The following is a 27,659-nucleotide window of genomic DNA, read 5'->3' as shown; positions in this document are numbered from 1 at the left end:
CTCTTCTCTCTCTCCAGCCCTCACTGGTTTTCTCTTCCCTGGAGCCTGCTCCTCTTGTCACGGTCAGTAGACTCTGCCCAGCTTCACTGTGTCCTAGCTCTGTGACATGTCTGCAGAGGATGCTTGCTTAGAATGATGGCAGAGTGGAAAGGACAGAAAATCTGGAGTCAGGGAGCCAGGACGTGAGCCCCAGATGCTCCTACTGTCTTCTCAATGTCCTCCAACTCTCAGAGCCTCAGTGTCGTCTTTCATGCCACAGAGACCACGACCCCTCTTCTGCTCATGGAAATCATGTAAGATAAAGACTGCTGGACACGTGACGTCAAGTGTGGTATTGATACAAATTATTATTAGTGCCTCAGCAGGGAGACACAAAGCTCCGTGAGAGAAGGGGCTGTGCCTTTCATGACTTCCTTATTCCCCTGTGGTGCCTGCCACTGGGTTGCCTGCGTGAACATGTATGTAATGAATTTATAGTCGAACGTGTATAAATGCAAGAAAAAGATGAACGTGATTATAACAACAATGCCTTGTTCCTTTTTTCTCAATCCTGCCTTTTCTCTTTCTTATTCCCATTTCATTAATTTTATTTCTCATTGCTTTATGACAGAGGTAAAGGAGTAAATTGACTTAAAATGAATGCCAGAGATACAGAAAAGTCATCCCACGCAAAGGGGTACACAGATGAGGCACACTCCAATCCATACACACTGAGCCACTTCTTAGAAGAAGTGGGGATGAGTGAAGAGAGAAGGGAGCAGGGGGGAGGGAGGACTGATATAAGAAGGTGGGTGGATGGGCGAGGGAGGGTTCATGAGGGTTCAAGGAGGTTGTAATAAGCAAATTGAATAGGTAGGAATAAAATATCACCTCCACCAACCACTTGTTCCCAAAGATCAGAATCAGTTCTAGGGGTGCTTGAGTGGCTCAGTTGGTCAAGCACCTGACTCTTGGTTTTGGCTCAGGTCATGGTCTCACAACTTGTGATTTCCAGCCCCTCATGGGCTCTGTGCTGACAGCACAGAGCCTGCTTAGGATTCTCTCTCTCTCCCTCCTTCTCTGCCCTGCCCCTGCTCATGCTCTCTCTCTCAAAAATAAATAAACATTAAAAAAAGAAAAGAAGAAGCAGTTCTAACAAGTAGTGGGAGGAAGTTCCCCTTGGAATCAGGGCAGGACTAACCCTTAGGCACTGGTGGGCTTTCCCTGGCATTCCTGTTGCCACTAGCTCACCTATGGCCAAGGTGGTGCCCATAAAAGTTTTGTTGAAAGCCTGTCTATAGCTGATTGACTTCATTTGTCTTCATGCGTTAAACAGTTGGCTCTGGGGGGTGAGAGACAGAGAAAACAGCGATGGGTTCTTTCTCCTACTTCTATCCCAGGGGAAAGAGGAGCAGAGGCAGACTCAAAGAGGAAGGCGCATAAAGACGGACACACGCAAAAAAGAATATTTAGAGAAGGCAAACATAATACAGAGGTTGGACAGGGAGCGGTGGGGTCGGGGGACTTTCACGCCCCACGGAGAAGGGAAATGACAACATTAAATCAGGAGCCAGCGCCTCAGGGTCCCGGGTACCTCGTTTTACGCATGGGGTAGATTTGAAGCACACCTGCTTTGTTCGAGATGGGACTTCTGTGTCTTTAAACAGAGGGACTGGAGAGGTCGGGTGTGGTCCTGGAGCCCCTCCTGAGCCCACCTGGAGCCTTAGGTGACTAAGGGGCTACAGGTATATGTGTCTCATTGAAAGCAAACAAGAGAAAGAAGCCATTGATTCCGTACTAAGGGGGTGAGTGCTCATATTACAAACTAATTTTTGGCTATCAAAAAACTGATTGAGGGTAAGGAAGAGTTTGGAGGTCCTCTTGTGATTGTCTTCCTAATTTTACATCAGCGAACATTTATTAAACACCTACTGTTTAAGTTATTTCTTTATGACATCATTATCCCATCAGATTAGGAAAGTAGAGAAAAGCTGGTATGGGAAATGTCAAGGTCAGCTGTCTTTGGTCAGGGGGAGTGAAAATGGAACGGCCCTTTTGTGGGCTAGGTAACCACTACTCCATTCACACCTGACCTCAGCTTCCACCAGCACCCATTTTTTTGCTAGACCGTGAAGGGAGGAGAACCTTGTCAACAGCCTCTGAGTTAGGATTTTCCATCAAATACCCCAGCTGAGGTTCTCCGGGCACCTGGCCGCCTGCTGGTGCCACTGGGGTCTTCCTCCGTGCCGTGGATGCGGCTGGGGGGTAAGAGATGCCCCTCGCCACCCTCGGGAACTGGTTTCAGGACAAGGTCCAGGTTTCTCAGGGTCGGAAGAGGGTCCCCATTCCTGCATCTCAGACAAGCAGCCTCAACCTTGGGGCTAAGGGAATTCTTACATCACAGAGCACCTCCCAGGTCTCTCATGTGGGGGTCCAGCTTCCAACAAGCCGGGCAGGGTCTCTGCCCCCGGAGGGTAGGGTGTGGGTGAAGTAGGGCCTCCTATTCCAGTAGGGGTAATAGATAATGCACAAGGAGGGGAGATGAATTTCAAAAAGTGACTAGTGCTGAGAAGAAAAGGAAACAAGTGATGGGTTAGCGAGTGGGGTGGAGGGTGGAGAGATGGAGGCCAGCCAAGACCCTCTGTGAGCAGGTGACACATGAGAAGAAGCCAGCCATGGGGGAAACCTTTCCGGGCCAAGGGAAATGCCAAGTGCAAAACTCTGGAAAATAGCTTGGCGTGCCTGATAGATAGGAGGAGCTCCTGGAACCTGGCTGGTTTGGGTGGGGTCCCCATTCTGCCCTCTGTAATCTCATAAAGGAAAGAGAGCCTTCCAGGCCCCACCCCTAGAGATTCTGATTCAGTGAGGGTGTAGGGTGTGGAGAGAGGATGGAACAGACACCTGCATGTTTAACATGTGATTTGGATTCACCTGACCCTGTCATCGCAGCGCTCTAACAGAAGGTGACATGGGGTTAATGACCAGAATCCCAGATTCAAACTCATTTTTATCCCATTAACAAGGTATTTATGATTTGGTCAAGGATTGTGTCAAATTGCAGTGGCATAGAAAGCTGGTGCAGGAAGAGGCCTCAGCAATAATTTAGCACAAACAAGGAAACGGCACAGAGATGTTACATGGCTTTCCAAAGGCTGTGCAGCAAGTTATATCCGTTCCGGGGCTCAGATCAATGGGCAGCTGAACCCTAAAAGTCTTCTCTGTGTGGACTGGTTTCTGTAGTTTTCTCCTGGAAGGCAAAAATAAAACAACTATAAATAAGATCTCAATAAGTCACACATTAAATGCCTTTGCTGATTGTCCCTCCCTGGTGACAGATTATTTGCTTTATGACAAATTATTTGCTAAGCATATGCTGAGGTAACAAAACCGGATGGGATTAACTGCTGTATGAGGTGTTTATTTAAAAACCAGCCAACAACAGGAAACACTTTGATTTACAATAGTTGATCTTCAACCTTTTTTCTTCTTTTTAAAAAGTGTTTATTTATTTTGAGAGAGGGAGAGAGAGAGAGAGAGAGAGGGAGGAGGGAGAGTACAGGCAGGGGGGCAGCAAAGAAAGAGAGGGAGAGGGAGAATCCCAAGCAGCCTCCACACTGGCATGGGGCTCAAACTCACAAACCGTGAGATCATGACCTGAGCTGAAATCACGAGTCAGTTGCTTTACTGACTGAGTCACTCAGGCACCCCATAAATGTTTATTATTTATTTTTGAGAGGGAGATACAGAGAGCACATGAGAGTGGGGGGTGGGCAGAGAGAGAGGGAGACAGAGCCAGAGGATCCAAAGCAGGCTCTGAGCTGAAAGCAGCAGCAAGCCCTGGGCGGGGCTGAAACTCATAAACTGCGAGATCCTGAAGGGAACTGAAATTGAATGCTTACCGGACTGAGCCATCCAGGCACCCCTTTAACCTTTCTTTAGGTCAATGAGAGGTCAGGAGAAAAAGTTGTATATTGACTATATAGTAATGTATATTACTCAATGACAATATCAACTCCAATAGTAACGTAATGTACTAAGAAGTAGTAATGAAGTAACAATGCCACCTGTATATTAGAAAAGGATGTCTTTTTTTTAAATTAGGGAGTTATTGTGACAGTAGCATGTATCTAGCATATGTTAAAGAGCAAATTAGCATCCGAGGTCATTGTAGATCTCAGCTTCCTGACTCTCCTACCTGTCACCACTTGCTTGAGATGGCAGGCTGCCCTCTGTGCCCTCACCTTCCCTGGGCAGCAGGCTCTGGGTTCTGGGCAGACCTCAGATCCCCCAGGGTTGGAAGAGGGTCCCCCCAGCTTGTTGCTTCTCAGAAAAGCAGGATCAGTGTCAGAGAACATGAATTCAAGCAAGCGAATAAATTTACCAGAGCAAAAATCGCGGCACATTGTCTAAGTAGGGAGTTAAATTGCCTGATTTGCAAATGAATTTATCTGGAAATTTCCTTAATGTTTAGCCAGACACTTAATATTTTGCTTTCATCAAAAAGACCACAAATTAGGGCAGAGCCTGAAAGTTTGGGCCAAATGGCCCCAATTTAAATCCAGTCCCCTTTGCCCCCATACATACCCACAGGGCCAAGGGGATAAGTGTTGTAAATCTGATTGAAGAGGAAGATGTTTAACCAATAGAATACCACAAAAACACTTTTAAGGATCCTGGAATATATGATGTTCATGCATAAGCCATACTGCGAATTGCAAATGAGTCTTACCTAATAAAAAGGGCCCTTAAGAAGAGCTGTGTAGAAACATTTTATTCACTGTCAGGTTGAATTGCTATATACGCCCGTTTCCTTACATATACAAGGAATCACGGACAGATTGGCAAGTGCAGGTGTCTGACGACTTAAGATCAATTCGCTTATGTGGGAGGGGCAATAGTGGACGTTTCCAGTGCCTCCCCAGGGCTCTCTGCTCAGCCCCACAATATGTCACAGGATGGTCATTCCAGACCTGTCCCTGTTCTCCTCCCACACATCAGTAAACTGGGCCCATTACATTGATGATATAACGTTAACATGGGAAGACTTGTCTCTGCTGCGGGACATCCTGCAGACTTTGCTTCGAGGGAGACGGTGGCTGGCGAACCCACAGAAATTCGAGGCTCAGGCACCAGTGTAAAGTTTTGGTGAGTCACCTGGTCAGATAAGCCCCATGTTGTCTCAGAAGCTGTGGTTGGTGAGGTGCAAGCCCATCCGACCCCTAGGAACACGAGGGAGGTGCAAACCTTTGCAGGCATTTGGGGGTTTTGGAGGACTTTCATTCCCCACCTGGCACAGTACCTCCATCCCTTATGCTGCCTGGTAAAGAAAGGGCAGGCGTGGACATAGGGTAAGGGAATGCAAAAATACTAATGAAGCCTATTAAAGCCTGGGCATCTCCCAAGCAGGGCTACCTTCTGAGTTAGACGTGTCTGTGACTGCAGAAGGTGGGGGTCGCGCACTGTGGCGGAGAGGACAGAAGGAGAAAATACCCTAGGATTTTGGTCTTGGCTCTGGAAGGGGCAAGAAACTGACATGGCCCCATAGAGCACCAGCTCCCGGCAGTGCACATCGCGCTCCTCCAGGTGGAGCCTCTCACCAAGGAACAGCATATCCTGGTAAGCGCTCCGCTTTTCTATCAGGGGATGGGCTGAGAACGTGTACCATCCACTCACTTCCACCACGGTTCAAACCCCCATTGTGACCAAAGGGCCATGCCTATTTGCAGCAGGGGGGCACTCTGTCCACCAGCCCACTGTTTCTAGAAATGCAGGGGCTCCTAGGTCCTGTAGAATGTGGAGCGCCTCTCCGTTCTCATGGTGGCCCCTATGGTCTATGGGGAGGGGGTGGGGGAAATTCCTGCTGATGCCTGGAAACAGAAAGGAACCATGGCAGCCAGTAGGCTGAATTCAGAGGGGTTTGGCTTGTGATTATTCATGAGTCCTGGCCACTAGCTCTTTGCACTGACAGTGGACTATTCTAAAGGGATTAGCTCTATGGCTTGGACAATGGGAAGCTGAGAGGTGGATGATCACGAGTAAGCCCTCATGTCTCAGAAAAGGTGGAAAAGACATTTGGGTTCACCTGCAATCCTGTGTTCCACGTCCTAGCTCGGACACCCGTGGCAATCAGGAAACTGATTCCCTACTCTTAGCAAGTGCCCCGTCAGTTGATACAGCTGAATTAGGTGCATAGGAAGAGTGGCCACTGTTGTGCCGGGGCAGGCTGGCATATTACCAAGGATGCTGGATTGCCCTTGAAATACAGTGACTTGGTTAACTACATGTTCTGTGTGTTCTCCAACGCCCCGGGTTGGGGCATCTGGTTGGCTCAGTTGGTAGAGTGTGCGGTTCTTGATATTAGAGTCATGAGTCTTGATATTAGAGACATGAAAGTCATGAAACCCTCCCATTGGGTATAGAGATTACTTAAAAATAAAAATCTTAAATAAACAAATAATACCCAGGGCAACTGCCAAAGGGGTCTGGAGTCAACCTCAGGAATTCCCATCTGGTGAGAGATGGGAAAATTGATTATATTGGCCCCCTCCTTCTGAGTGAGGATTCTAAATATGCCCGGTTTGTGTGGACACTTGGCCTTACTCAAGCTTTTCCTTATCACCACGTAAACCAGGCTGCCACCATTAGAGGATTAGAGAAGCTGAGTACCACGTATGGATACCCATGCCATATAAACAGTGATCAGGGGTCACATTCCGAGACTGGGCAAAAGAACATGACATTGAGTGGAAGTTTCACCTCCCCTCACACCTGCACGCAGCAGGCTTAGTGGAAAGGAAAAAAAGAGTACTAAAGCAGAAGCCTAAATTACTAACCAGTAAAACCACTGTGGCCAGGCAGACTAAAGTGCCATCCCAGGCTTTAATGCATTTGAATCATCTGCCAATAGGGTCTGTTGTTCTATATGTTACAATGGGGACCCCTACTGAGACACTCAATGCCATTAGGCACGGAAGTTTCTGGAAATAGCCATTGCCCGGACTCTTACCGTGGATCAATGTGCTATACTGCTGAAAACACCAAGCCCCCATCATGCATCATCTACTGGAATTTGCAGTAAGACATCTCACCAGGATGGGTGAATTACTTTGCATCTCTCTGTGTGGGGAGGGGGAATCGCTCCAATCTCCCTGGGGATCTGGCTGTCCTGCTGCAGGCTGAACCTGTTGAAAACGCCATACGTGGAATGGTACATGCACCAATGAGAGAGGGGAGAAGGTGGGCGTCTTGGTCTGGCATATCCCACCCCCCAGTGCATCTCCTCACACCCAAGAGTGCTGCCTCCCCGGCTAACATGTATGGTACATACAACAAGGCTACGTTCCTAAAGCTGCCAAGCTCCCTCTCCTCAAGGCCAGGTGCACACGCTCTGTTTTCCACTGCTACAATCATTTGGCTCGTCTTTGTCTCCCCCATTGGCCTAGAAGACAGCACGCACAGAAGCCCTTACTGAATTCACCAAGGCCTGTCTTTACCGAACACTGACGTGTCTAATGGGAAAAGCTGTCCTCCAAAGTAAGATGGCCTTGGATGTTACGACTGCCTTGCAAGGAGGCACCTGTGCCATTATCCCAACAGAATGTTGTGTGTTCATACCTGGTGAGTCTGCTGATGTACCATCTTTTTTAAATCACGCGAGGACACAAGGGAACATCCTGAGTGATCTGATCTCAAACCTACAGGTTTTAATAAATCAGTGGTTCAGACCATGGGGCTCTTCATGGAGGATGTTGTTTGGGGGAGAATGATCTTAATCTGTGTTTTCTCTTGACTGTGCCTAGGCTGTTGCTATGGTAGCTGTCTCAGGGAGGCTGAAGACCTGCCCCAAATGAGCCACCCTGAAGCAGCAAGGGGTTTCCCCTTGCTGACCCCTCAGGCACGCAGTGGAGGAGGGGGGCATGTGAGATTAGAAGAGCCGGTCAAGAGGGGTGGAATGTTGAAGGCAGTGATCAGGTGATCGAGAGGACGGGACCGCTGGTTAACCCCGAGCTTGACCCAGGGCAGTTGGAGGCTCCTTAGTCCCTCTTGAAATGTGCATTCTGCTTGCCTTCCCCACGCTGCCCAAGGACACAGCTTTGCAGAGCAAGGTGTTGTCGAAAACATCTGGGTGGCACATGTGACTGAGGCCAGTTAAGGCCTCTACATAAACATTTAATGTTCTCGCAAGCAGGCATGGAAATCGACACTTCTTGTGGTGCCCAAGACAAACATTGTTAGTTCAGTTCCCGGCTTATGTAACCCGCCACCTACCCATCTGGAGAGGTCTGCTTCTTTCTTGGTCTCTCCTTGCCGACTGTGTCCAGGGGCCAGTTTGCAAACCAACACCGCCTCTGCCCCCATTGAATCCTGTATTGTCAAGGGTAAGAAATGTGTTGGATTCCTCCTCATTTCCCCCAAACCAATACAGGGTGTGGTGCAGATGGAGTTCAACATACTTGTTAACCAAACTGATGAGCCAAGATTAGATTCGTGGGGGAAGTCTTCCTGTAGGAGGAGGGCCTTGAGCTAAAAAATGGACAACAGGGATTGATTGGCCTGGTGGGGAGGAGGGATAGGGCTGCTTTCTGTATGTGGAAGGAGGAAGTGGTTCACAGTGTGTGTGTGTGTGTGTGTGTGTGTGTGTGTGTGTGTGTGTAATTTGGGAAGTGGGGTAGAAATGCTTGCCCCTTCCTACGTTTGGGAGGGAGTGTTTGGATTTGCTTTTTGAGCCTGTGTTTTGGAGGCAAGCATGCCTGAGTTCAAGGCCCAGCTCTGGAACTTATTAGCTGTGTAACTTGGTGGGGGCATCTTCTGTGAGTCTCAGTTTCTCATCTGTATACTGGAGGTGATATTGCAGCATATACCTGCCACGGAGGTTGGAAGGGTTAAGTGAGATAAGACACGCTCACACAGGTCTTGACAGATGACAGGCTCTTAATTTTGGCACCCTTGTTTTGAAGACCCTCTGCCTGTCTAGGCAGGGGTCTGGGACCTCGGAGGTGGCACACGGATGAGGTTGGGTACCCTCTGGCATTTGCGCTTGCTTGCAATGCTTCCGCACCATAAGCTCCCAGGATCAATACATCACTAATTCAATGCCACATGCTTATTGCCTCAGAGAGCATCCGGATTCTGTTCTGTTTGGGTCTGGTTTAGAGCAGATGGGATGGAGAAATATTTTGAAGTAGATACAATCCAGGAGGGACATTCCCTAGGCTGCCTTCTTCTCAAATGCCTTCCAAGGAGTATTTAAGCTTGGCGTGCCCTGGGGACACCAGGTTGGCTCAACAAGGCGCCTCCATGTGGCTCTGCCCCAGCTTGGCTGTGTGCACTGGGTTGGCCACTGGAACTTTCTGTTCCTTTCCTCCTGATGAAGATTTAGCATCCCTGACTCCATAGGTTCCAACCATTTGATCTCTGGCGCGGGGCAAGCCACACCCACCTCCTAGCAGGGGCTGACTTCCAGTGGATTTTCAGGAAAAGGAGGTAGGCTGCTCAAACCCCAGTCCTATGCTCCCCACCTCTATCTCCAGCTGTGATTCCATCTGGCAAATCCGGGGCCAGAACACACACAGCCCAAAGGGGGCCAGCCAGCCCTACCTGGAACCCCAGCTGTCTTTCTTTTGCAGATACAGAACCTCGGGATAGCACAGCGGCTCTGTGGGGTGGGGGCTACTTGTTGCTCTTTATCAGGGTCTCCGGAGGGGCTTCCTCACTCCCTGGAATGTCCCCCTCCCGCCGGCCGGTGGCAGAGGCACTGTGGTTTCTGGGTTGCTTCTTACCTTCTCCACATTCAGCATCTCCCCTCTGAGGGCCCCGGGGTGAGTGTGACCCGGGAGCAGAATCCGAGCAAAGGAATTCTGCCTCCACCCCCACACCTGGCTCTCCGGAGTTTATCCAGTGCCTCCCTGCCATCTATCTACGGGGAGGGGTGTCACGTCCTCACTCCACCTTCGGCGAAGGCCGCCCCCCCCCACTAGCTCCTCCCAAAACGGCCAAAAAGAAACTTTCGCGGGGTTTCCCCGTCCCCCCAGGCCTCTCGCCCCCGTGCCTCCCTGCCCCCACTCCCCCCCCCCCCGTCTCCCCCCTCCCCCACCTCGCAGCCCGGGATAGGGGGCGGCGGGGGAGGGGAGGAGGCCGGCTCGCTCGGCGGCCTCTGGGTCTCGCCTTACTTCCGGGAGGCGGGGTAGAGGCGAGGCCCGTGGAGCCCCCGCGTCCTGCCGGCCTCCGGGTCCGCCCCTGTCCGCGGTGGCGCGCTGCCCCCTCTCCGGGGCGCTGGCCGCGGCCCGCCGGCATTTGGAATTCCGCCCGAAAGAGGGGGCCCGGAGGAGGCGGCGAGGAGGGCCGGCGGCCGGCGGCGAGAAGCGGAATCCGGGGTCCGGAGCGGCGCGGCGGCGGCTCGGGAGGCTCGCGCTGCGCCCGCCCGCAGTGCATCAGCGTGGCCGCGCGACATCCCCGGGATGCTCACCGCGGGGCATTATGCGCTGCCTAACAGGCTCCGGGCTGCCGAGCGACTTGTTTGAAGCATTTTCTCCCTCGCTCTCGCTTTTAATCTTGTCTCTAGTGGCGTGTGTAGGGGGGAGGACTTTATTTCCATTGGCTAAGCTCTCCCTTCCCACCCACATCTCTTCCACATCACCTTGGTGTCTCCCTAAATAAAACCAGCCCTCCTTATCGCCTGGAAAAAATCAGGAGCTAGAGTTTGAATGGGTTTATATAAACACTCACCCCTGGCAGCGTGCGGCTGGGCTCCCAGGATAAACTCCAGGCGTCTGGCCTGATGCTTGCCTTGCCGTGTTCTCTCCCTTGAACGTCAAGGTTTAAGCAGAGCCCGAGGACTGGGAACTCTTCTCTGAAATTGGATCAACCTGAAGCCAGTTGCGGAACTGCACAGGGTCCCCATGGACCTCAAGGAGAGCCCCAGCGAGGGCAGCCTGCAGCCCTCTAGCATCCACATCTTCGCCAACACCTCCACCCTCCACGGCATCCGCCACATCTTCGTGTATGGGCCGATGACCATCCGGCGTGTGCTCTGGGCCGTGGCCTTCGTGGGCTCCCTGGGCCTGCTGCTGGTGGAGAGCTCTGAGAGAGTGTCCTACTACCTCTCCTACCAGCACGTCACCAAGGTGGATGAGGTGGTGGCCCAAAGCCTGGTCTTCCCAGCTGTGACCCTCTGCAACCTCAACGGCTTCCGGTTCTCCAGGCTGACCACCAATGACCTGTACCACGCTGGGGAGCTGCTGGCCCTGCTCGACGTCAACCTGCAGATCCCGGACCCGCACCTGGCAGACCCCACGGTCCTGGAGGCCCTGCGGCAGAAGGCCAACTTCAAACACTACAAACCCAAGCAGTTCAGCATGCTGGAGTTCCTGCATCGCGTGGGCCACGACCTGAAGGATATGATGCTCTACTGCAAGTTCAAAGGGCAGGAGTGCGGCCACCAGGACTTCACCACCGTGAGTACTTGGCTTTCAGCTCACTCTTGCGCATGGTTCTCTTGAGAAGTGCCACACTGGGGTCTCCGCGTTCCCCGGAGCAGGAGAGAGCGTGGTGCCCGAGTCGAAGGCCAGGAGGGTAGTTGGCCAGAGTTGTTGGAACTGGTTGGAGCGGTGTGCCTGCCAGGATGGGGCAGTGTGGTCTGGTGAGGCGTGGAGGGCGAGCAGGGGGCCTGCGGTGGGGGATCGCTTCCCCAGATGTGCTGAGCTGGCTTCCTCCCAACTAGAGGGAGGAGGCCTGAGCTGTCTGCTGTCCGGGGCACTTGGTCGCTGAGCTGTGTGATTGGAACAGCTTGTCATTGACGAGGTGGCATTTTTCTCCCCTCTCTGTCTCTTTCTCTGCTCGGAAGTGGCATCAGGCACTGCATCCTGTGGGCTGGGCTGGAGCTGAAGCTGCCAGAGAAGGGGGTGTGGGGCCCCAGACAGCCTGGGTGTTATCAGTGGCTTTGGGAGCTTGCTGGAGCAGGTGATGCTCACAGGGGTGGAAGTCTCTGTGCTTCCTTTTCTTGCGTGGATTCCGAGCTCCGTGTGGGGAGAGGAGAGTCGGGGGCGGGGGACCCCCTGGTCTCCATCTGGTCTGCTGGCAGGTCAGAAGCAAAGAGATGTCCAGGGTGCTTGGGCCCAAGAGGAGCGTGTAAGTGGAGGCCTGTGTGTAGGAGGACGGTCAGGGAGATGCCTGTGAGGGCGACGCGGTCCAGGCTGGCTTGTCTGGGAGCTTCGGCTTGAAACTCAAAGGCTCTGGCTGCTGCCTGTGCAGTCGCTTAACAACGTGGATGCCAGAGGAGTGGTGTGGGGAGGGGGCGAGCAGCTGTGGGATTGGAAAGCCTGGAGGAGGAGTGTGGAGCTGAGTAAAGAGGAAAGGCGGAGGGGGATGTGGCTCACATTCAGGATGGGGCTTCCTGGAGGGGCAGAGAAAGGATGGGAGGAGAGCTGTCGCTGCCAGGGTTCTCCGTTTGCCCAGTTAGTGGGCTGCTAGGCATAACTTGGCATAAGGGGGTGAGACTGCAGCTATGCACGCCTCCTTGCTTCCAGGCGGGTCTGGGGCCTCAGGGGCTGTGGGACCCTCCAGAAGCCCGGGGTGGCTGCTTCTCCCATAGCTGCCTTAGGGAGAAGCCAGAGCTTTTGAGTCTCCGAGCCTTGAGCCAAATTGCAATGGTAGGTTCTGGATGACAGGTGCAGCAGTTGCAAAGGAACTGGATGGGCTCTGTCACCAGCACTTGTCCGGGGCCCTCTGCCTAATTAAGACATGCCCCACCTTGCTGGTAGTGCACCCATTCTCCACCCGCTCTCAGGTCCACTGCCTGGTGGCCTCTTGCTCTGAGTTTCTGCCATCACCAGTTAATGCCATAACCAGTTTCTGTCTGCAGCCTCTGTGCTTGCAGTTAGCTGTCTGTGATTCTGGAAAAACCCACAGTGCCGGGGGTGGGGGGCATCCCATAGAGCTCTGTTTCCTGGGGGAGCTGTTTTTACCATCCGTTTCAAACACTGTGAGGAAGAGCACAGCAAAAGCAGTGGCAGTGCATTTATACGAAAGGGGAAGGGGGTCTGAACTGGAGGAAGGGACCGGCCGTACTGGAAGCCCTTCTGAACGGAGCAAACGACTCTCATACATTTCATGCACAAACGATGGCCTAGGTGGCTTGAGAGAGGAGGGGACGATGCCTCATTCTCAGAGGCTGAAACCATCCCTGTATCCCACCCCGTGCTTTCTAGTGCCGTGGCAACGCTCAGCTTCACCACTGCACCTTGCAGCTCAGAAATGCACTCAGCTGTTCCTCTGTCTGCCTGAACGTACCCGGAACACACTCAGAAAAACTGCGGTAGCAGACCCTGGACCGAGATCTCACGCACCCTCGTCACTGCGTGTCCAACTAGTGGTTTCCTCTCAGTTCATGATCAAGTTCCATTTCCAAGTAAAGGTTCTTTGGCCCACAGCTGACGTATTGCACTTAGCCCATAATTGGAGGCCCCGGAGTCCCAGGAGACCAAAGATCAGGCCTTAAAGCCTTACCTGAGCCTTTGACCTCTCCAGGATGTCTCTCAAATGTAAAGGTGCTTGTGGATATGGTTTATGAAATAGTAAGTGGTATGTCATTATCTGCCAGCCTCAGCAAGTCCAGGGCTCATCTGGCCGGGTGTCCCTCCTTGGACTGACCCTCAATGTGTGACCTCCCCCAGCACCGAAAGGGGGATGAGCCTCAGGGCTGGATCTCCCAGCTGTTTGGGCGGTGTCAAAAAGGGCACCCACTCGAGGAAACCTGGAGGAGGCCCCAAGTGGATGGCTGACCTTTCTCAACCTCTGATCACAGTGGGAAGCCATGCTGAGCCTCTGTGAGAGGGGACATGGCACCAGGTTTGTTCCAAGACCTTGCAGTGAGGGGTAATCCTTCCCACTCCCCCTTTATACCCCTGTACCTTTTAGTCTGGGGTATAGTATGCTGATTCTGGGGCTCTTGCACCGGAAGAGGGCAGGGAACCTTGCTGATGGGAGAAGTCAGTTCACTGGCCTTCTTGCCCATTCCATCTCTCCGCTGCTCATCCCTCTCCATTTGGCTTATTTATTAGGCCCTGCCTGGGTTTTTCCCATGCTGAGTGGCTTCTTTCTTTACGTGCGGTGGCTGACTTATTAGAGAAGTTAAGTATGGGGGAGGGGATGTCCCAGGTGGATCGCTTTTTCCATTTTTCTTTTTCTATAAAACATACCTAGTGTTGTCTCCAGGGGCAATGCTTTTGCATAAGCTCTTATTCCAAGTTCTTAGCTGGTGTGCAATGAAGTGCGTAATACCCTTTAATTAGTGAATGAGCCATGATTCTAGCAGAGGGGAAGGCTGTTTGTGGAGGTTAAAAGTCCCAAGAAGCCAGGTGTGGAATTCTCACTGCCATGTATACAGGTGTGTTCCATGCTCATGCAGGTACATTCTTAGCCCTCACCTGGGACAATCTGAATGCAGATAGGCATGTATTTGTCCTTCCTGGGAAAGCCGAATGGGACTTACTTCCGTAGTGCCTGCTTGGGGCGGGAGCGGGGGCGGGGGCGGGGGGGGGGGTGTTTGCCGTGCTGACCTCAGGTGGAAGGAGGGAGATCTGGATGGGGTGTCTATGGCCATGGTGGTGGGTGATCTAAGGATAAGGTTAGGAACAACTTCTTGGCTTGAGGAGGTTTGAATCACAGCTCCATCATTTTCTAGCTTATTCCCTGGGTCATATTTTATGTCCTCTCTAGGCCTCAACTTGCTCGCTGTAACATCTGGTAGTAATACGTGACTTTGTAACTCACAGGGTTGTTGGGGGATGAGGAATGTGAGACAATGCATGTAAATGTCCTTTTGTACATTGTGCAGATGTAAGGCGGGGCCGCTCTCTGTGTTAGCAGGGGATTATTATTGTCCAGCCCCCCTGCCCTGTTCGCAGCCCACCGTAGGAGTCAGCTGATGAGTAACGCTGTGAGCAGAAACCAGGGGGGTGGAGGTGGCCGCAAGGTGTTTGGAGCCCAGGGTTAAAGCCCAGCCTTGTGGAAATGGGATTGCTTGGAGCGGAGGTCACAGCTGGGTTCAATAGCTAACTGTGACAGACAGGTGGCAATTCCATTGTTTGTGACTAGCACGTGACTGTTTCACGCTGTTTCTCTGCTCGTCACATTGGGGTTCATCTGCCTCCAGGTTCAGGAATGCAAATGACCCTTCAGTTGGCACTTTTAATTTGATGTCCGTAATTGTATGTGTTTGCGCTTTAAACTTGAGATTTCTTTCACTGACCTTTCCTTACTGAAAGAAAGGTCTCTCCACAATGAGATCTTGTTAGATCTTCTTCATCTACATTACATAGCATTACTGAGATGTAGAGGTGAGGGTTTAGGACTCTCTGTGGAATTCCTGCCCAAGGCTGGTGGATCTGCACCCAACCTCTCAATATTTCTTATTACATGAGCAGCAGGTGCACGAAGATGGTGAGCTTTGGGGAGAGAAGAGTTGGAGTTCTAACTGTATCCCCATTTGCTGTGTAATCGTAGGCAAGTTCCCTAACCTCACTTTCCATTTATTTATTTATTTATTTATTTATTTATTTATTTATTGATAGAGAGAGAGCGTGCGTGAGTGGGTTAGGAAGAGAGGGAGAGAGAGAATTGAGAATCCCAAGCAGGCTCTGCACTGTCAGCACAGATCCTGATGCAGAGCTCGATCCCACAAACTGTGAGATCATGACCTGAGCCAAAATAAAAAGTCAGGCACCTAACCCTACTGAGTCACCCAGGCGCCCCTCCCCAACTTTAAAATAGAAACAATAATACCTGCCACTGGGAGCTGCACCCATTCAGGGAGATAAAGTGCGACAGGAGCCAGTGAGTGGCCCAAGCCTGGTGCGTACAGGGCAGGCCCCTTGCTTTGCTTCGTGTCCCACAGGAGTATGACTGAGCCTGTGCTAGACGTTGGCTCTCTTGACTCCAGGCCAGTGTTCTTCCCACTCCTCCTTACCGTGACTCACCACCAGCTTTAGAGCACAGGCGACTGCTGTGATGGTGGGATTTGTAATTTTCACAGTAGTCAAACCTTCACATTTTTCAGCGCTTTGGTCCATATCAGTTCTGCTGCCTAGACACCATCTTGGCTTCCACGAACCAGCTCATGGCTACTAATCTCACCCCGGGAAGCTCGTGCCCCCCAAGCCCCGAGAGGCGTGGAGTGACCTCCATACGAGGCGTAGTGTTTTTATCACAGTGTGGCATGTTACCGCGTGTTCCTTCAGTCATCCCTTTATCCATCAGAGAGGACATCTGCTATGCAGCTGTTATAAAGCCAGACCAGTTCCTTGCCATCTGAGAGCTCACAGCTCGTTTCCCAACCCCTTCTAGATGGGGAGCTAGTTGAGAGCAGGCATCTTGTCTCCTCAAACACGTTCTCTGCATACATCCTGCCGACAGTTGCTGATTAAACTGTTGCCTTCTGTTTCCCGAATGGACCCAGAATACTTTGCTCGTGGGCCGTACTTACTTTTTGCTCTCCCACCTCTCTCTCCACGTCTATTCATTTAAATCCTACTCGTCCTTTAAAGTCCAGCTCTAATATCTCTGTAGCCTTCTCAGGAAATCATTGCCGGTCCCTCTCCCCATGACCGTAATCTAAATGAATCTCTTCCTCCTCTGTCTTTGAAAGAGCATCTTGGCTCATATTCCTCTGTCAGAGCTCTCACTGTGCCTTTCTTAGCATTACACGCAGAAAGTGTTTACGCTAGAAGAGACCTCAGAGATGATTTAATTTAATACCTGAATTCCTTAACCACTGATAATTTTTAGACATTGCCTATTTCTGTCTCTCTTCCCTGTAAGACATGATGTCTTTACTGACCTTCTATTCTCAAGACTTGGAACTGCTTAGCACATGGTAAGCTCTCAAAGTGTGTCTTCAGAGTATGTTAAGGGGGATTAAAGTTATTGGAAGCTAAGGGGACACTATAGCTGATACGGCCATTTTTCTCCACTTCCTTTTTTGGTGTAGGTATCTAGGATCCCACCTACACCAGGATGGCATGTCTCATTGTTGTCATTATTATCATACCGCACTTTCTGATGACAGAAACAGTCCATGCTCATTGGAGAAAACTTGGGCAGTGTGGGGAAGGAGTAAGGAAGGAACAAAAAAATTGCCTACAGTAGCATCCCGGACATAATGACATGTATTACTTTGGCATTTGGGAATAGCTCCATCCGGTCACATAATGTGTGCGTGTTTGTGTACCCTCGTGCCTGGGATCACACCTTCTGTACATGTGGTGCCTTGTCTGATGTGCAGCACACTTCCGATCAGTGTCAGCTAGCTCTCTTCCTCTTGGGTCCCCAGGGTAGCATCTGCGGTGTTAAGGATGCCCTTAAAAGTCCATTCAGAGGGAAAGTAAAATCCAAAGGTATGTTGGGGCACCTGGGTGGCTCAGTCAGTTAAGTGTCCGACTTCAGCTCTGGTCATGATCTCGCACTCCTTGAGTTCAAGCTCTGCATCGGGGTCTGTATGATCTCACAGTTTGTGGGTTTGAGCCCCTCCTCGGGCTCTGTGATGACAGCTCAGAGCCTGGAGCCTGCTTAAGACACTGTGTCTCCCTCTCTCTGCCCCTTCCCTGCTTTCTCTCTCTCTTTCTCTCAAAAGTAAACAAAAAAAATCCAAAGAGATGTCCAATCAATACCCCTCTTGTGAGATGTGTTTTGTCTTATCTGCTAGAAGCACCAGGGATAATTTGTGGGAGCAAGTGGAAACCACCCCTCTTAATTCAGCCTTCTTGGATTTTAGGTTCACAACTGAACACCACGTACTCTCCTTCGATGGCACTTTATTGATAGTCTAGCTGTGCATTTACCTGAAGCCATCTTGACCCCACTGTTTGTTGCATGTTTGCTAGGATGAACCACAGATGTGTTCACTGACACTAAATTAGATCTCCCCACTGAGGCCTGACCCTGTTCCTAGATGCGGCACAACTTTAGGACTATGAGGAACCATGAGGACCATGGACCATGGACCGCGGAGACCATGAGGTTCTCTTTGCATAGAAATTCCTGCCTGCCTCAGTCCACTGTGTGGAGCCTAACTACCCATCACCTGTAAAGTCTCTGGGCACTACGTCTAAATTGCGCTTTTACTCCTTAAGATGCCTGGAAGTTTTGTGAGCATTTGCCGTGTCCTTGGAGAGGCGACCCCTGCCAAGCTAAGTGAGCGGTTTTCCGTGGAGCTGGTTCCGGTCTGTATTACTTTAGGTTGCGGCTCCCTGGAAAACAAGTTTTCAGGGGTGTGCTGAATTCTCTCTGATGTGTTGGATGGCTGGGGCAGTGACCGGGAGCTGACTGTGATAATGACCCACACCATCTACTTGCAGAGAAAAGCTGATGTTACTGCACAGGCCACTTAGCGCTTAGCTGCTGGTGGGGGAGAGTCTGTGTGTCTGTGCCTCTGTCCCCGGGAGCTCTTAGACCTCCAGAGTGGCTGATGAAGGAAGGCTACCTGAGAGCTTATTGAATTGGTAATTGGTCCTTTCCCCCTCTCTACAGGGCTTCCCTTTTCCTCTCTACAGAAAGTCCTTCCCTTAATGAAGAGATGAGTTCTAGAAAATTTTCTGCAAAGTGAATCCTAGTTTGCCGCGGATGCCTAGAAGAAGAGCTGACATGGGATCCCATTGAAAAAAATCCCCCGAAGACTGAATTGGCAGCTTTTAGCATCAAGTTTGCTGTCAGAGCTATTGCTCCGTAGAACAGTTCATATTTCAAAGTGCCAAGAATCCCGTGTTCTCCATCAGACCAAAAATATACCACCCAGGTCTAGTGATACCTGAAAGTATGCTGGGTGTTTTCTCTTTTTTTGTCTGCGTGTTTATGTTTGATGGAACTGGGTTGAAATAGCAAGCCGGACTGCAGGGTCATTGGACTCACAATCTATTATAACCTGAAACGGATGGCCTGCATCATCACCCCTGCAAGTGTGAAATTCCGTATATCACATTTCTCCCTTGCTGTGGACTGAAAACTAGTCCACGCTGCCTGGCCTGAGTGGTTACTGGGTAGCAGATGCTTCCAGAAATGCATGTTTATTATTTGAGAAATCTGAAGCATGTGATAGAAGCCTGTTGATCATGTTGGGCTTTATTGGGGAAGAACATTCCAAAAAGTCACATCCCCTGGGTGCTAAAGCATCTTTCTACTTCCCAGTACTTATTTTCTCATGACTCAGGTACATTCTGTATTGATTACCTTAGTGATCATGGAAATTTATACTCAAGAAATAAAGCATGAAACACAGAAGGAATGTATTTGGATTTAATTGACTTCTGTTGATTGAGTTGTACAACCTTGGGCAAGGTAATTAGCCTCTGTGGGCCTCAGTTTCCTTGTCTATAAAATCAGGGGGTTGAACCCGGTGATTCCAAAGGACTTGCCAACCTGTAGAGGTCTAAATGCAATAAAACATAGCCAACATTTATTTTTCTGATCCCACATTTGATCCCACATTTGTTACCTGAAGCTACGACTTTTATATCTGGTGGAGGGAGTTGGTGCTTTTTTTTTTTTCAAACAGACACATTTATCCATTTATTTGTTTGTTTTATTTAGATAGATCTGCAAGTGGAAGCTGAAACACTGGCTGTAGTGGGGTAAAGGGAGGCACAGAACCCTATTCTCAAAATCCTGTCCATGAGCCATTATGTGTCTGGCTGCAGCTTGTAGGTGTGACCGCAAGTTTCCATCCCACTAGTCCTGTGCTTGTGAGCGGCGGTGCATGTATGAATTAGCAAGGGCACCCTTGGAAGATGCTGCCCAAATCCCCTTTGCTGATGTGAGCGTACAACTCCTGACCACTCATATCTGTACCAATGGCACTGCCACTCCTGGAGATCTCTGGGAAGTTATTCACCTCCCCGCCGCCTGGGGGCAGCCGACGGCCAGCGACTAATTGACCCAGGAGTACAAGTTGCCAGCCATCTTGCCTCAAGATGGAACCAATTATGGTTGACGGTTGACACTCCAGAGCTTCCCATGGGATCAGGCTGAGCTGGAATTTTCCTGTGATTTCAACATCCTTGCTTACCTTTTCTCCCTTGCCGGTATCCTGCACGCCTCCCTCCGTTCCAGGCTCTTCCTGATGTCATTCCCCCAGTAAATCCCCTGGAGGAGAAACCCCATCTCAGTCCCCGCCAGGGACTATGACCTATGTGTTGGTGAGTTTTAGCTTCTCCATCTGTTTGGTAACATGGAGAACCACCCAGGCATATGGACCTATGTCTGGCTTGGAAAGAAGGAAGTATCGGTTTCGAAAGTCTTTTAAGACTTGAACTTTCTGGATCTGTGTCCTTAGCTGGGGCCTGTAACAATTTCCAGGGGACATATATTTATATTTATATTTACATTTACATTTATATTTACATTTATATTTATATTTACTTATATATAAGTATATATATATGTACACACATACATATGTATATATGTTTATTTATTTATATATCTATAATTCAAATGAGCATCTGTCCAATCAGGATTCATACCACTGGGTGCAGCTGGTTTGTTCTTCTTTGGACCTTCTGGTCCAAGGAAAGCCCTTCCCAAAGCTGCCCATATCCTAAGAGCTGAGCTATCCCTAGTCTCTCAGCTGCTGCATACCCGCAGCTGCTCACATTCTAGCTCACACCTTCACCAACACCTGAATTCTCATCTTTTCCCAGTTCTGCTCTCTCTGAAAACCTCCCTTTCCCATGCCCCTCCCCCAGCCAACCCTCGCTGCCATTTCTTCCTGGATGTGCATCAGCCTGGCTTTGAGCCACAGGGAGGAGCCTTCCGTGGTGGCAGTGGCTCGGGCCCATCTCTAAAGCAGGAGGTGGTGAGCGATGTTTGGCTGACCAAGGGTGATGCTCCTCGTAGGTCACAGAACCCATGAGTGATGAGGAGCAAAGGAAAGAACTGAGACCGTTAGCCTGAAGAGGGAAGTAGGTGACCCAAGGCAGGGCAGTTGCTTTCCTCAAACCCTTGGAAGGCAGGCCTAGGGAAGAGGAATAAAGCTTTCTCTGTGCAAGGCCAAGGGCAGAGCTAACAGCAGTTGGGGGTGGGGGACAGAAGTTCAGAGAGGTGGCTACCTGCTGATTGGAGGGAGCTCTCCTGGGAGGTTAGAGTACCTGTGCCCGGTCATCAGCCCCAGCCGAGGCCACACAATTGCTTATTGGCAGTGCTGTGGAGGTAGATCAATGTCAAGTGAAGAGTTGGATTTACTGGCCTCTAAAGTTACTTCCAAAGCTGAGCATCTTTGATTTATTTCCTTCCTGAACAGATATTTGAAGTCAGAGGTGAGGACCATTGGCCTTTGTCTTTGGAAAGAATGGATAATAGATGCAAGCCAGCTCACACAGCCTGCAGAACCACCCTATTTCCCAATACTGTGTAGTGCTGATGCTAAGTGTTTCTGAAGCCGGGAATAAGAGGGTGCTGGGGGACAGTCCTTATAGAGGAGAGAGCGGATACACAGTTCCTTCAAACAGGAAGTCTGTGGGTGCTGGTAGCCAGGGCTTGGGGTGGCTGTTCAAAGAGCTGACCTCCCAAAGTGAGTGTGCATGCCTTCCTTGAGAAGCAGTTCCCAGAGGAATTTGTCATAAGTTCTAGGCTCTAGATCCAAACCTAGAGAGCAGATCTTGGGGTGGTTTGGTCTGGCCTGGTTCCATGTGCAGTCTGGAGAGACTGGGAGGTATATGGATTAGAGGTGACTCTGGAGTGGCTGGTGGGTAGAGATAGACCCAGCTACAGGGGCTGGGAAGGAGGCTGATGTCAAGGCAGGGCCCAGAGGATGCCCTGCCCAAGAGCACCAGGGGACTGTGGCAAATGTTGGAAAGATGAAGGGGCTTTGGCACCTGAGATAATGACATAATGAGATATCTTAGCTCTGTGGTATAATCATGGAATTGCGTGTCGGGTAGGTGTATGCACCAGGCTCGTGTGACTGTGATTTCTTGATTAATAAGAAATATGTATTTGGTCTTCATTCCTGGTTCCTGGTACAAGAGCTTTGAAAGCCCTTGGAATTTCCTGAGGGGTTGGGTGAGAGGCACATCTTTGGCTATGCATATGAAGAGCCTTTCAACCATACCTGATGTTATGCTGATGAAGTGACTCTTGGGGGCTCCCCAGATAGCTTTTAGGTTGGAGGCTGGTTGCCAGAGGGACCAACCATGTGAGTGAGAAGAGAGAGAGCTGGAGGTTGAGTCAGTCACCAGTGACCAGTGATTTAATCCAGCGTGCCGGTGTAATGGAACCTCCACAGAAATCTCCAAATGAGGGGATTCCGAGTGCTTCTGGGACGTGCTGGGAGGGTGGCGTGCCTGGGGGAGGGGCATGGAAGCTCTGTGCCCCTCCCCCATATCTTGGATACAACCTGAATTGTATCCTATAAATAAAGCAGTACCAGTAAGTAAACTTTTCCTGAGTTTCTGTGAGCCATTCTAACAAATTTATGAACCCGAGGAGGGGGTTGTGGGAATCTCTGATGTATAGCTAACTGGTCAGAAGTGTGGGTGACTTGGACTCATAACTGGCACCTGAAGTGGGGGGCAGTCTCATGGGACTGAGCCCTTACCCCGTGGGGTCCTGCACAAACTTTGAGGAGTCGGTATCAGAATTGCTTGGTGTGGGGGGAAACCCACGTGTTTGGTGTCAGAAGTGAAGGGTTCTGGGAGTCAAAAACAGAGCTTAGTAACGACCTTGGGCAAAGTATTTACCCTCTCCAGAGCTCAGTTTCCCCCTCTCTTCAGTAACAATAATCCTGGCACTTGCCTTAAAGGATTGTTCGCAGTCATTGAATGAAGTGATAAAAAGGAAAGTTCAGCTCTGGGCCAGATGCACAGCACCATCTACTTTGTTGCTGTTGTTATTTTCATTATTACTAAGAGGAGCCAGGGGTAAAGCATAGTGATGGGAGAATCCAAGAGCGAAAAGATTTTTTGGGAAGTCCATACTGACATCAGCAGGTGTCAAGAGTACGGGGAATGAGTCTGTAGTCAAGCCAGGCACCCAGTGCCTGCCATTACTGTTGGCTGTAAGCTACCGGAGACACTTACAACTATGTCAGAAATGGAATTCCTCTCATTGGGTCACCCCGTGTTGTTTACAAAGCCTGTTAGCCAGTGGCTAACATTTTCTGAGCACATCATATATCCAGGTGCTGTTCTAACTTAAGTACTTCGCCAGAGCTCTGTGAATTATATGATATTCGTAGCTCTTGTTTTTGTATGGAAAAAATGGGGGCTCAGAAAGGTTAAATGATAAGACTGAGGTCACTTAGCTAAGAATTGGGAGAATTGAGATTTGAACCAGATAATCTAGATCCTTGATGCTTTCTTTAGAAGATGCTATTTGATCTTCACCAGAATGCTGAAACTGGGTAAGGTAACAGTGTGTCTGTTTCACCGCTGAACATAAATAAGGCTCAGAGAGGTTTAGTGACGGGCACGGGGTCACTCAGCAGGAAAGTGTCACCATTGGGGATTGGAGTCATGCCTTTTGATTTCCTTGGGGTGTTTTCTGTGAGACATCAAGCTTATTTGCACTGGGCCGAACCAAGTGAAGTCAGGCCGTTCATCAGCAGTTCTCCAGCTCAAAAGAGTTGGATTTAGGCGCAAGGTGCCTCAACTTACCTGCATCCTCCCCTCGGAGCCAGAAGGTTGGTCGCTGCCAGAGCTGAAGCAGAGCAGGAAGGCCGCCCGGCTCTTGGTTCGGCACGCACAGGTGGAGGTGCCAAGCGATCCCACAGCACCTTCTTCAGGAAAGTCTAGAAGCCTGAAAAGTCTCCTCTTGCCAGGGTGACACTTGGGATCTGTCCAGGTTGCCAAAGGAGGAGCTCAGGGGTCTGACCCTAGGAAGCGAGAGGCAGTTATCGGATGTGATGTGACTCTGCCCTGCCTGCTTTTTCTGCCTCCACCTCCCCACTTGAAATCCGACTTCGGGGGGCAGAAATGACAGCCTCAGGAGACACAGCTGTGTTTAAGGAAACGGGTGGCTAGAGCTCGGTCTGGGGGCTGCAGCTTCTGCCTCTGAACCAGCGACCTGAACTTGAACATCCAGGCTGGGCGTGCTGTGATGGACACATTTGCAGGTGGCAGAACACTATGGTGGTGAAGAACTGGGCTCCGGAGCGAGACCGTCTGGATTCAGATCCTGAAATCGTACACGAGTTGGACAAATACTCAGTTTGGTTTGGGGAGACTTCAGTCATTTGTGGAGTATGGCACGGTAGACCTCAACCCATGTGAGTTTCTTCCTCTTGCCATTTCCACCTACGTGGAAACCTGCTGACTGCTCCTCCAGGACTCTGTTCTTCTGTTTCTTCCTTTCTGTAATTTTTTAAAAAATTTTTTTAACGTCTTTATTTTTGAGACAGAGAGAGACAGAGCATGAGCCGGGAAGGGGCAGAGAGAGAGAGAGGGAGACACAGAATCTGAAACAGACTCCAGGCTCTGAGCGGTCAGCACAGAGCCCGACGCGGGGCTCGAACTCACAAACTGCGAGATCATGACCTGAGCCGAAGTCGGACGCTCAACCGACTGAGCCACCCAGGTGCCCCATTCCTGTCTGTTCTTTAAACTAAGGCTTTCCTGTGCAATCCTCTGCACTGTGTTCTCTTGTGTTCCCCACCCCCCACCAGATATGGCAGTCGAGGGACATCTCTCTAGAGCAGAAGTGGCTGCAACAGGGCTCTGTGATGTAGGGATTCCAGGTTCCTTCCTTCTCCCTGGTGTCTGTCCCTCTCTTCGTGGAGTGTGAGGAGGCGGCGTGCGGAGAGAGAAGTATCTCCATGAACTGGAAGTAACGGTGTCTTCTAAAGTTTGGGCCAAGGCAGCTTCTGCCTTCCTGGAATGATTTCTTAGCAGAACACCTTCCATCCCCTGGGCCTGTTAGCTATTTCAGGGACATTTTAAGTGGCTATTAACAAATGTTGAATTATGGCTGCAAACCTCTGGGAGCTCAAGTGACATTCACATGAATCACGAGTGAGCTCTGTGCAGTCAAGGCTGCCACAATGGGCTGGGATTAAACAAACAGGAGCCATTGTTCTCTCTAAAGCAATGAGGCAAGAGCGCTGCTCCTTGGAGCCTGTGATCTCAAGGCAGTGTGCCCCTCAGAAGCAGGACGCTGTCCAGGACACGCAGCTCATTGCTGCCAGGGCAGACAGATGCTCTCGGGTTTGCAGAGAGGCGTATTCGAACTTAGAATCTGCAGGAATTTACCAACAGTCAGCATGTCCGGGGATACGCCGGCCAGTCTCAGAATCAGAACACCGATTCTGCAGACATCTGCTGAGTGCTTCCTATGTTCTGGGTTAAGCTCTAGAGAAATAGAAATGAGTAAGGCCCAGGCCGCACAGTAAGATTACTTGACACTAAACAGGCAGAGTTTGCACCAGGTCCAGAGGCAACACTGGGTAGGCTCCGAAAACCTTCCAAGAAGAGATGATGTGCATAATTCTTTTTATTTTTTTTTGAAACAATTTTGAACATATAAATGTTGCAAGACTAGTCCAAAGACCTCCTGTGTCTCCGTTCCCCCATGTCCCACTGATGTCATCTCTGTCCAGAGGACCTCATGCCGGGTCACTCCGTTGTCAGATCCCCCCAAGCCTCCTTTACTCTGCCACCGTTTCTTAGTCTCTCCCTGACTTTCATGACCTTGACATTTCTTAAAACTTTTTTCTTTAACTTTCATTTATTATTGAGAGACAGAGCATGAGCAGGGGAGGGGCAAAGAGAGAGGGAGACACAGAATCTGAAGCAGGCTCCGGGCTCTGAGCTGTCAGCACAGAGCCTGACACAGGGCTTGAACCCACGAACTGTGAGATCCTGACCTGAGCTGAAGTTGGACGCTTAACCGGCTGAGCCACCCAGGTGCCCCATGACCTTGACACTTCTTATAATTCAAGGGCAACCATCTTGATTTCCAGTTTGGGTTTCCCTCTTGATTAGACCCAGGTGGTGAATTTTTGGCTGAGTTTCACAGAACTGATCCAGGCTTCTTCCCACTGCCTTCTGCCCAGAGGTCCCAGTTTGTCCCCATTTGTCCCAGTACTTACGGTGTTCACTTTTGTCACTTGATTACCACGGTGTCCTCCAGGAAGACACTTTGAGACCATGTAAAACCCCACTTCTCAACTCTCTCTCACCCGCTGGTTTTATCATCATTGATTTTTCTTGCCTGAGTTACTGCCGTGATACTCACCAAATGGTGATTTTCTAATTCCATCATTTCATCCACATTTGTTAGTTGACTTTCTAAAACACAGAAGAGCTCTCTCGTCTCCCTTTTTTATTCATTTATATATTTGTATCAATGTAGGTTCAGATCTCTGTTTTATTCAATGGGTTATAATCTGGTTGTATCATTATTTAGTTCAAAACTCCAGTTTTTCTGTACTTGGGAACCTCTTCCGGCTGACTTTTGTGTTCTTTTGACATTTCCTGGCAACTTTTGAGCACTTTTAGAGTTTCTGGCCCATCTCTTTCTTTTCCTTATTCAGTCCTGTGGTTAGTCATCTCCAGTTAAGACTGGGTCCTTTTAGTGGGAAATGCTGCTTAGAGCTCTGATCTGGGTTCTGGGTATGATCATCACAACTAGAGTTCCCCTCCTCCCTGGCTCAGTGGATGGAACTAGGGTATTTACACACACATTTACATCTACAGTGAAAACCTTGATCCCACACCAATACTTCCAAAGCCAAAGTGGGGCTCGAACTCACGACCTTGAGATCAAAAGTCACAGGCTCCACTGACTGAGCCAGCCAGGTGCCCCTCACACCAATACTGTCAATCCCTGTCTACTACCACAGGGTTCATTCTAGATTTTTCCTCTTTTCATATCAGCCTCTCCTTTCTCCAGCAGTAGGAAATCAGCCTCCCATTATCTTATCTACTGTTTTCCTCCCATTTTCTTGAATGGAGACCATCTCCCTTTCCTGTGGGCTGCTGCTCTGTTTGGATGCCTCCTCACATGGGTCCTGTCCTATCCTGCCAGGCTCTTGTGCCCTCCTTGTGTGTGCTCTGACTGTAAACAGGCTGCCTCCCGTTCGTCTTCAGATTTCCTCAGTTGTCCCCCAAACATTTTTTACAGCATTTAACTTGAAACATTCAGGATCCATTCGAGATACAATCAAGATTCATGGGCTGCATTTGGTTATTCTGTCTCCTTAATCGAAAACGTCTCCCCCAGCCTAACACACGTACATGCAGAGTTTTAAAAAAATAGCTGTATTGGGATACAATTCTTATATCCTACAGTTTATCCATAGAAAGTGTTAAAGTCAGTGGATTTAGTGCATCCGCAGTATTGTGAATTGTAGAATATGTTCATTACTCCAAAAAGAAACACTCTGCCCATTAGCAGTTGCCACTTCCTCTCCCCTTTCTCCCAAACCCTTCTACTTTAGCCTCGGGTAATTACCAGTCTGCTGTCTGTCCCCGTAGATTTGCCTATCCTGGACATTTCTACAAATGCAATCATACGCTACAGTATGTGGTCTTTTGTGATAGACCTTTTGTGTTCAAGGTCCGTCCATGTTGTAGCGTGCATCATACTTCATTCCTTTTTATTACCAAATGATGGTCCATTGTATGACTGTGCCTCACTTTATTTATCTCTATCAGTTGATGGACATTTGAGTCATTTACATTTTGGGTGGTTCTGAATAA

The 27,659-nt window shown here is 49.9% G+C and overlaps 1 protein-coding gene across 12 annotated transcripts; it reads left to right on the top strand.

The window, feature by feature from the left end:
* The first annotated feature begins 1,727 nt into the window (after positions 1–1,727).
* LOC107179053 (acid-sensing ion channel 2-like) lies at positions 1,728–19,248 on the top strand. 12 transcript variants are annotated; one of them, XM_042967856.1, is made up of 5 exons: positions 1,728–1,784; positions 4,978–5,124; positions 5,386–5,595; positions 10,795–11,432; positions 13,185–13,445. In XM_042967856.1, exons 4-5 carry the CDS (start codon positions 10,878–10,880, stop codon positions 13,293–13,295), a joined length of 666 nt encoding a protein of 221 aa, XP_042823790.1. In that variant the 5' UTR covers positions 1,728–1,784; positions 4,978–5,124; positions 5,386–5,595; positions 10,795–10,877; the 3' UTR covers positions 13,296–13,445. The 12 variants fall into 12 exon arrangements, with proteins under 12 accessions (XP_042823790.1, XP_042823791.1, XP_042823788.1 ...); XM_042967854.1 differs by lacking the exon at positions 1,728–1,784 and adding an exon at positions 2,811–3,002 and having other exon boundaries at positions 5,422–5,595; XM_042967853.1 differs by lacking the exon at positions 1,728–1,784 and adding an exon at positions 2,811–3,002.
* The last annotated feature ends 8,411 nt before the right edge of the window (positions 19,249–27,659 follow it).

Source organism: Panthera tigris, chromosome E1 (assembly GCF_018350195.1).
Source record: "Panthera tigris isolate Pti1 chromosome E1, P.tigris_Pti1_mat1.1, whole genome shotgun sequence".
Taxonomy (NCBI): domain Eukaryota; kingdom Metazoa; phylum Chordata; class Mammalia; order Carnivora; family Felidae; genus Panthera; species Panthera tigris.
The sequence above is the reverse complement of the archived record's forward strand: the minus strand, read 5'-3'. Positions and strand labels throughout refer to the sequence as shown.

What these genes read in the sequence shown, in the direction of transcription:
- LOC107179053 (XM_042967856.1), top strand. Translation starts at nt 10,878, where the DNA reads ATGGACCTCAAGGAGAGCCCCAGCGAGGGCAGCCTGCAGCCCTCTAGC. An exon ending in GCCACCAGGACTTCACCACC is followed by an intron (nt 11,433 to 13,184) that starts GTGAGTACTTGG and finishes CGTGCTTTCTAG; the next exon opens with TGCCGTGGCAACGCTCAGCT.